At 38.7% G+C, this 10,305-nt stretch overlaps 1 protein-coding gene across 1 annotated transcript in view; it reads left to right on the top strand.

The window, feature by feature from the left end:
* The first annotated feature begins 1,587 nt into the window (after window positions 1–1,587).
* arhgap10 (Rho GTPase activating protein 10) overlaps window positions 1,588–10,305 on the top strand; it is a 52,089-nt gene continuing 43,371 nt past the window's right edge. Inside the window, exon 1 of the mRNA XM_006796062.2 lies at window positions 1,588–2,221. Coding sequence (XP_006796125.2) covers window positions 2,068–2,221 — 154 coding nt within the window. The 5' untranslated portion in view covers window positions 1,588–2,067. The remainder of the gene's footprint in view (window positions 2,222–10,305) is intronic.

Raw genomic sequence — 10,305 nt, 5'->3', positions numbered from 1 at the left:
ACTGAAACGTTTTCTTTTACAATACGGGGAAAAATATAGTTATTGTTTTAAACAAGAATCGGGTAGTACAGACTTTAGTCAGGGCTGCTATCCAATTATCTATGTGGTTTGGGGTTAGACCACATTGTCTTTTGTGTTTTTTTCAAATGTTGTATTAAACTTACACATTTCCGACCGAAATACAAAGCCTATACAGTACTGTGTAAAAACCACCCCTCATTTCTTCATATTTTGCTGGGTGCAGGAATTTAAAGGACATTCAAAAGTCTTCTTTGGATGTTGGCTGCCCTTTGTTCTGTCAGGATGATCCCAAACCTATTCAATAATATCGAGGTACGGCTCTGGGGAGGCCAGACCATGACCGATAGTGTTCCTGTGTGTTTTTCTATTTAGATGTCTCACAGCATTAGTATGAGAAATGAAGCTGTTGCCAATTAGATGTTTTCCACATGGTATTACATAGTAAATCAAAATCTGACTCTACTTTACTGTGTTCATAATTCCATCAGTTTTTACAGGATCCCCAAAACCACTGGCAGAAATGCAGCCCCAAACCATGACAGAGTCCCCACCGTGTTTTAGCCTAAAGATGCCTCTAGACCTATCCTGACCTTTTCTACACATATTGATGACCTGTTCAAATCTGGATTCATGACTCCATCAGACCTGTTGCTGCTGATCTTCAGTCGAGTCTTTGTGTAATTTAGCATACCTTGGTTCTTCCTTAAGAAAATCTTCTGCCACTGATACCATTTTAGTAAACAGTAAATGGATCAACTAAATGGCCAGATGTCAAGTCTCTGATGGATTTCCCCCCCCCCACTCATTAAGGGCATGGCTTTCATATATTGATCATTTACAATAGCTCTTTTTAAAAAAAAGCCTTCCTCCACGTCTCCTTCTGTCATCCACTTGCACATTTTCTTTTAAATTTTTAATTTAAGGACTTTGGTGCAAAAACACTCTACTCCCAGTCAAGCTGTTTTCTATGGCTGCCCCGAGAACATTTTCTTTTTGTTTGCAATGGGTTGCTAGTAACAAAGATCCTATAGATACAAACTGAAAGTGGTCCTTTGTTATATTTGTGCAGACACAACACCTTTTGATCCCTTGTGTTAGATGTCTTTTATAGACTTGAATGACTCAGGTCACTCTTGAATGGCTTAAAAAATATTTTCTGAAAATGGTCAGCTACAAGGACTGCAGTTAAAAAACTTGAAAAAGCCTGCAGACCTATGGCATAAAACCAGCAAAAAAATAAATCAATAAATAAGAGAAACTGTGTCCCCTTAGAATCAAACTATAAAGAAATTACAGTAAGGATGGCAATCCTTCAATCCTCAGCCCACACAGGACCAGAGGAGAGCTTTGATTTTCCAAAGAAAAACCTGTAAAGTTAGCACCGCCTGATTCTCCAGCGCAAAACAACCTTTTAGCCACGTTATAGTATACTCCTATTCCTTTTAGTTAAATAAAACCTGCAATTACCCCATTGTTCCCACCACAAAACGAAAACAACGGTCATTGGGCACGCGAAGAAACGACGGCGGAAGTATCCTGACTAAGCTATCTGGCGCAAACCTCTGCTGGCAGAAGTTTGCAACACGCACGCAGATGTCAGTAGCGGAGTTTCTCAATCTGTCACTTTAGCTAGGTGGAGTACATTTGATGGAGGAAGGAAAAAATTGGACACAGCACACTCTGACTTTTTGACCACTGGTGTCAACCGACTTCCGATGAATGCTTCAGGCGATATCGTATCTTTATCACTTCTTAACCGTTATACTTGCTAGCCATTCTGGTTTTATTTGACAGCCGTGGAACAACACCCATGAGCCCGTGTCAGAAGTTACCATGCTAAACAACGTTAGCTGCTCCTGCTACTTCTTCACGTAGCTATGCTTTCTCAGCCCGACTCGAAGACTCCTAAAAAACGACCCGTCATTTAACAGCAGCGACTATTTATTTGCTCGAATTGCAAACTGAACCTGGATTTGTTGTGCTTCTTTTTTTTCCGTGTGTGAGTTTTCCGTTGTTTGAAAACGAAGCTATCAATCTGTCACAGCAATGGGACTACACCCGCTGGAATTTAGTGAGTGCTATTTGGACAGCCCGAGCTTCAGGGACAAAATAAAGTCACACGAAGCAGAGCTGGACAAAACTAACAGGTTTATCAAAGAGCTGTACAAAGATGGGAAGAACCTCATCAATGCAACCAAGCGTAAGTTTGACGTTTTTAATATTCAAATGGTGCAAGAAAATCAGTGAGTCGCAGAAAAATTGAGCAGTCAGCATTGATTATGTTATGAGCGAGGCTGTTGAGGTTAATTGAAGCTAGGTGTGAGGAATATAATGGACATGTAGAGGAAAAACGTTTTTAGATCTGGTCTGTCAGTTTGGCTCAATTTGTCAACACTTTGCAGTGCCGGGCTTCAGTGCAAATATTTCCTTAGACTTGGGGATGTGTACATGACTGAGAGTCCACTCCCTTCGCAGAGTGTAACGTTTGTGTTTTAATTCATCAAAGTTTGCTCCAGACATATCGCCCGTGTTTAAAAATAATGCTAATTAAACAAACAGAAAAAAAAAGATAAAAATTAGCGGTGAGACGAATAAAGCTGAGAAATGAGCAAACACACTCGGGGAAAGCACCTGAAATACAAGAGAAGTGAAAAACGAAAGAATAATAAGAAACTGCAGAGCTTGTAGCATCTCTGTTTATGAGGCACTCGTTAGTAGCTGAAGGGTTATTGCAAGACGAGATAATGTGGAGGAAACAACTGTTTGTTTTATTTTATGGGGAAAGTTTTGAGTCGGTGTGAACCAGTGCTCTGGATTTTTTTTAATAACACCTTACACTATTTGTTCAGTCACACACCTCAGCTGGGTTAAAAATGATTACATTATCTCCTTGAACTCTAATCTCATGGGCTGGGCTTGTCTGTAGGTTGCCCTGTGCTTAACGGACTTAAACACTTATAAAACAGACTGCTTTGCCTGGCTGGAAATGCTATGAATCATTTCTAGTTTCTGAAACACTCTATCTGAAAGGTTTAAAATAATACCAATCCTATTTTAGTGAACTTTTTTTTATGCTGATGGGGGCTAAATTCTAACCTCAGGCTTGCTTTATTGTCTGTCTGTGTCTGTGCTGCTGGTTAGTGTCAGGTATGACTTTCATACTTGCTTCAAGAAAAGCCTAAAGTCTCCCAAAGCTCACATTTACTAGTGTGTTTTTTCATGCTGACTACACAGCGCACAAGCACTGCATGAGCAGACTTTGAGGCAAAGGGTTAATATTGTAAAGTATTAGGTGTCACAAACATAAGATTATATGTATATGAGTTTGGTTTAGTGTTTCCTACAGCAACAAAATATTTTGACTGATTTTCAAAACTGGCTCTCTGATTTTGAGCTTAATGTTTCTATTTATGTCCTAAGCTTTTTTACTGGAAGGTCAAGGTGTGTGCTATGTGAGATATTTAAGTTTTCTTGCATGTGCATGAAAACTGTACTCTTGATGCAAACAGTTTGTGGTGTTAAAGTTACCTTTGCATCTCGTCTTGAGATTCAGTCTTAGCCTCACTCTAGCTTACAAAAAAAGCCTTTGGCGCTTAAAATATTTTAACCTTTTATGTATTTTTAAATGCGTATGGATTGTCTTTTTATTTTAATTACGTTGCTTTAACATAAAGTTGAGGTGGTGCATTTTTTAAAATCTTTTCTTTTGGTTACAAAGGTGCATATTAACTGGTTGTTATGTGGTGTGTGCTTGTTTGTTCATTAGGTCACTTAAATGTGCTTTAATTAAAAAAATTATGTGTGACTCAAAAATATGTATCACATCAAGTGGTTCATGTTATAGATGTGTATTCTACATGGGCTTAAAATCTGCAGTTCAAAATTTCCCTTTCTTTTCCCCAAGAAATTTAAAAAACTTGAAGATTTACATGCAACAAAACAATTTTCATTTCTTTTTACTTTTTTAAAAATTTTTACTTGAAATTTTTGTGGTTTAGTAATGATCCAAATACGTAAATAGGAACTTTTAGCAAGCTATTAAATGCATACATTAAAGGCACAGAAGTCACCAGATTTTGCTTTCTGACTGGGCGGGCCGCGCCCTATGTGTGGCTGCATTGAGCGTGAGTTTTTCCCCTCACAACTGAGAGGTTTGCTGGACAAGGGCTCCGCACACAATAGTGCATTATTTGCACTTTATGTATCAGAAACTATTCAATAAATTAAATTTTTGGACACAGTTTTGAGAAATATTTGCAGATAGTAAAGTTTCATGTTGGAAAGTCCATTTTTAAAAATGTTTTTCTTGATTGTATCATTACTTGGCTGCTTTTTTGTGCACAGCCGGGATTGTCGGCCTGTTTCTTTGCCTTTTTGAATGTTTCCATGGTCTCATTGGAGCTCTTTGCTACTCTGACCCCCCTCATCATAGTGACTCCCTTGACACTTAAACTTTAAAACTTAGCAGATAAACTTAAATTCTTTCAATCTGAGTAAAGATCTTAGGAGGATAGTTGTGTACCCTCTAAAAGGACATTTTGGCTAAAGTTGTCTAAACATGTTTCATCTATACAGCTGTCACATTGATTGAACATGAAGAAACTGTCCTTATGTTATGTACATTTAATAATGCCTGCTGTAATTTTTGTGACTTTCTCATGCCTTAGGCCAGAGTTATGGTAAACTGTGGACATGTACACGGACCCCTCACTTAGGATTTTTACAATGCTACTTTTCAATCCTCTTGGAAAATGGGTCCATAGCTGGTGCCATTACAGTTGAGGGTGTGCAGATGTCAATACAGTCACATATGCCTCAGACCTTTGCAGATGCTCAAAGTGAAATGTTGGTAGTATTATTATTTTACTTGCACCAACAAAAAATTTGAATAGCCTCCGCAGTGTTGTGGTGACTCACTGGCAGTTGATGTGATGTTGGTGCACTGCTGTGTTGGTATAAACTGGCACAGTGACATAGAGTCTAGTTTCAGTATGGCATGTGGTATCTTGTATTTAGCATCGTATTTGACTGTAGTTTTTTTTTTTGCTTTGATTTAAAGTAGAGTCAGCATGCTAGCATATCACTGCTTTCACTAAGTCTGTGTTGGTGTTTTTAGAAAATGACAAGAAATAGGAAACCCTGGTCATGCTCTCCCAATGGGACTATTGCAAAATCTGTTTCAGGAAGGAAGTGATGGTTATGTTATGTTCTGACATTAATAAAGTTTGCTCAGCCTAATTCACTTGGCCTGTGCTGAAGCCTTTAATGGAAACTATTTTGTCAACAAAACTGTTTTTGGTGTATTTTTATCATTCTAATCAGGAGCCATTTACACTATTTGGTAGTGGCAGCAATGGAGCAATTTAAACATTATAGAGCTACTGCAGCAGATTGTTAGACATGGCTCGATTGCTTTAGATGTTATCTAGACTTAAAGCAGCACTTTTTGATTTCCATTTCTATTTTAGGCTGTTCTTTGTGCTGTGCTGAAGGTTAATTTAAAACAAAGCTAGTCTGTCTGGGGTGGAGTAGGCTTTCTTCTATTGGTGAACAACAGATGATCAAGAAAAAATTAAGCGTCATCAATTTCAATAATTTATCAGTGCCTCAAGTTTGATGGTTGTAGTTCTTTTTTTCTTTTTTGTCTTAAGCAAAATAATATTTTTGTTGTTAGGATAAAAAATTGTAAAGTAATTTTTGGCACTTAGTAGTAGTATTTTAAAAAGGACTCTTACAACTTCCTCAGTCTGTAGAAGTTAAGAGTGAGTACCAGCTAAACAAATGAAGTTGATTAATTAATCATTAGCAAGTGTGAGCGCTATATAAAAGCACAAGTTTTAGAAGCTTGCTTGTTTGGGTATTCAGGTGCGTTAAGACAATATCACAATATTCCCAGGAGTGGACATATCGGCAATTTCTTTTTTTCATCGTTTATGGTCATGGCAAGTCGAGCTGCCCGAGATTCACAGAATTTACAGAAAATGTTCAAGTTTTGTGATTTATATCGTTATCGGGACGATAGATGTCTTATATCGGAATATGAGATTTTGGTCATATCACACAGCCCTACTCTGCAGCATGTTGAATGTTAAAGTTCATGGCAATACAATTAGAAAAACATGAACACATTTGGCTTGTTTGGGAGAGTTGGCTGGAGAAAGTGTTTTCTTAGATTTGCAAAGAGGCATCTGAACAAACCCTAAGACTTCCGGAACAATGTCCTTTAGACAGATGAGACCTAAGTAGAAATGTTTGGCCGTAAGATACAACACAATGTTTGATGGAAACCAAGCACACCATGTCAGTACAAACACCTCATACCAACTGTCAAGCACGGTGGTGGAGGGCTATTGATTTGGGCCTGGGCACCTTGCAGTCACTGAGTTGACTACAAACTCCTCTGTATACCAAAGTATTGCAGAATGAAATGAGGCCATCTGTACGACAGCTAAAGGTTGGTCCAAATTTAGCTGTCAAACAGATGGCCTCGTTTAATTTCAAGGTTGATTTCAAATTGGGCTATGCCAAGCACAACGGTTAATCTGCAACAGAATGGCTGAAAAAGAAGAAAATCAGATTGTTGCAATGGCCAAGTCCTACACCTCAACTTGAATGAAATGGTGTGGTGGGACATTAAGAGAGATGTGTATTTACAAATGTCCACAAACCTTAATGTGCACAGTCTTAAAAGTCTATCTTACAATGATGTAAGAGACTGATAGCCATACAGAAAATGGTTACTTCAAGATATTGTTGCCAAGGATGGTTGTACAAGCTCAACTCATAACATTTAGTTTTAAGTAAACCTCACAATTAATATAGTCCTTTCAGGTTTCTGTCAAACTGTAAGTATGTGTCTGGCTGCTTAGTATAACTGAAAAAATAAAATAAATTATTACAATTAATTGTAATTTAATGGGTTGTCATTGTAATGTCAGAACTGTCAGCTCAATAACTGAAGGTAGTAGAGTTTGGTGGCCTAAAATGGATTGGAAGCTCTATAGATAATTTTCTACAAATATTCTGATTCTTAAAATAGAATAATAGATTTAAAGTCTGTCACCCTGCTCTAAACTTTTGATCCTGTTCATAGCTGGCATAGCTATTTCTTGGGTGATTTGATCAAAGTACATCGGTTTTCAGTGGGCAGTAGAAAAGTCTTAAGATGCTTTCAAAGTGACAAAATCTGTCTTTCCCGCTCCTGATTTCTTTGCAGAGGTCCTTCATGGATCTACATGCCAGTTGATTAGGCAGTCCTTCATTGTAGTCCAGTACACAGGAAACAAATGAATGGCTGAATGCATCCTAAGTGTCTTTACATCTGTACTGTGAAGCTGTCCACTTATTGCAAGACCACCGAAGTTAATGCTGGGTGTGAACAGGGCCTTTCTCTAAGCACAGGGGTATTACAAAGTTTACAGTATTTTGGGCTATACCTAAAGTTTAAGTAAGGTACAGTGTTGTTAATGTACATTCGTAGGGTGGAGCTCAATCACCGTCTAGCTCTGTTTAGGTGGATACACTCTGATAATAGGGTTACGGTCTCATGAGACACTGTGTTTGGTTAGTCTTTTTAGAGAGAATCCTACAAACAATCAGAAGTTTTCTTCTGAGTATGCTTTTTGTAGTTTGCAACTTTGAAGTTAAAAGGGTCACATATCTAGATGCAAGATTGTGTGCTTTTTCTTGATGCGTAGACATGATTTGAGGCCGCTAAGCTGTTTAAAGTGCAGGATAAGATGACCACTATCCGCTGCACAATAAGCTGCAATACTCGACAGTATTGTACAGATGTGTTATTTAGAGGTCTGCAGTGAACACTAACATATTTAATCTTGAATGCAATTTAGGTATAGATTTTTGAGTTTCATGATAATTCTTTTTTCCTTTAGTGTTGTCCTCAGAAGGCTCAGTTGTTTGGGCAGTTCAAAGCACAGTTGTTGTTCTAGAAATCCATTCAGTTCTCAGCCTTTCAGTAACTCCCTTGGCTGCTACAGCTGGGAGGATGTGCCAGTATGGAAAGTCCTTGGTTCTGGGAGGAAACTTTGAAGCGGGGCCTTGGGCCAGAGAGGCATGACATGGAAGTGCCCATTAGAGGAGCAGCATGCAGATGTGCTTCTGTTTCAGAGGGTTTCCTCCACAGGAACTGTGTCCTGTCTGTACCCTCTCAGCTACACGTCACTGTTGTCTTTAGTAAACCTCCTTTGCTCCCCCAGGAGGTTTTGAGTTCTCAGTTTCTGAAGATCTTGTTATTTGGGCGTTTTGTCACTGCTCACTTCTCCACTGCCCCTTGCAAATTGTGTTTTCGTGTTGTAATAATCTGGAAAACTAAAGTTAGACAAAGTTGCAGCAAGATCAGGCCTGTCTCTTCCACAGCTGGACTTGCTCTGGTAAATTGACCAAACAGTTCAGAAAAACAATTCCATAAGTGTAATTTTTTTGTAGTTTCACTTTTGGTTCCACGTTGAAAGCCCAGTGATGTGAAGGTCTCTTTCTGTCTGGCAGATAGGTTTAAGAGTAGCCTGCCATAGTGTGCTTTGGCTCACTGCTCGTCTCTGTAATCACATTACTGATTCTGCCAAAGAGCCACATCACAATCTTTCATTAAAATCGCATTAGCACAAGACGTGAAGTCATGTGGGAGGAACGCTCTTTATCTCTCTCTCTCCAAGGAAGAGGTCTACTATAAACTTGCAGTGTTTCAAGGGCTCCTTTTTTGGTGAGGACACCTTTCACTGCATAATGAAAAAAAAAGCATTTTTGGTGTCTGAGGGGGGGAAGAATACCTCAGACACTGAAATATTGTGATCAGCCTCTTGGCTGTTACTGACAGCGTAGCCTCACCCAGCACACTTGTTTTGAGGTTCAGGGATACGTAAATGAAGTAATGCATGCTTTCTGGTCAGGGAGCTGTGGGAGGGGTCGGGCGAGCTGGCTCTGGGGAGGGCAAAGGTGGAAGGCAAGTAGAGCTGGGATACAGCCTGGAAAAGATGGGAGAGTGGAACAGGAAAGACTGTGGAAAGGCGCGGCACGTAAACACTGTGGGCCTGCATTAGGCAACTCCTGACCTAAGTGGCACATCTGGTAAGACTATAGAAATCATAACAAGCAACTTTCCAACAGATGCCAATAAATTCACTGTGGACTTCTTCTGCAACTGACCTTTGACATGGACTCACATTTTATAGTCTGTTATGGAGAAAACCTTAGCTACTGCAGTCCCAACATGCATGTTAAACTTTCTGCTTTAAAACACTCAGCAAGTTAAAAAGAATATGGGCTAACTGATGTTGATTATCAGTGATGTTAATCTGTAAAGCCCAGTGTAACAGAAAACATGAGGCCATTTTTTATAAAGAGCAGTGGTGAGCGTGCAACCAGTAACTCTACAATCAGTTTCATTAATATTCAACTTGTAAGTGCCAGTATTTTCCAATGGATAGGTTGCTCTGAACAGTTTAATAACATATGTTACAACACAGTGCTTTAAGCAATCAGGCTCCATTAACGAAGCTGTTTGCACTGTAACAACAGACCATTTTGTAGATTAATCAAATATCTTGACAGTACAATGACTCCAAGTTGTTGTTTTTTTTCCTGGTGTTAGATTCATTATTGTCATTGACTTCATTTTTTTTTGCTTTTGTTCTTGTGAATGCCAATTCTTAAAGCATCTGATATTAATACAGTGTTTGAGAAATTAAATGGATTAATCAGTGATTTTTGGTGAAGGACCAGGCAGTTAGGGAACTTAATATTACTATTGTCCACCAGACCTTTGTCTGAAGTGAGTTATATAGCACAGTACAACATCGAAGTTATCAAATATATTTAAAAAAATTTTTTAAAGCTCCCTTTATTGCCGAACTAACAGGAGATCATCAATGTGTGATTTTGGTGATACTTGACTGTGTAAATTGTATATATTTTTGTAGTTTTGGACTTTTTCTGGCGTTTTCCAGTGTTTCACTTTTTACTTGGTCCCAACAAAGTTGATGCACAGCTGGCTCTATAGAGATGAGTGCTTTGTGGCCCAGCTTCCAACTTGTTCACAGTTGGAAGGAGGGTTTGTTTTGTTAACAACAGTTTAGTCATGCTCAAATCAATGGTCCTTATATTTTTTCTCAGACCTTCCTCAGAGGCAAGACTAAACATTATTTATTGTCTTGTGTCTTTAAAGTCTTGCTGTTTGCTATATCTTTGGTGCAATGGCAAGCCTAAAGTTAAAGTGACGAGCTAATGCATACAGCATCTAAATGTTCTGCTTGCACAGTAAGCACACAC

This window comes from Neolamprologus brichardi, chromosome 6 (assembly GCF_056152115.1).
Source record: "Neolamprologus brichardi isolate AB-2024 chromosome 6, ASM5615211v1, whole genome shotgun sequence".
Classification (NCBI taxonomy): Eukaryota; Metazoa; Chordata; class Actinopteri; order Cichliformes; family Cichlidae; genus Neolamprologus; species Neolamprologus brichardi.
This window is presented reverse-complemented; position numbering and strand designations above follow the sequence as displayed.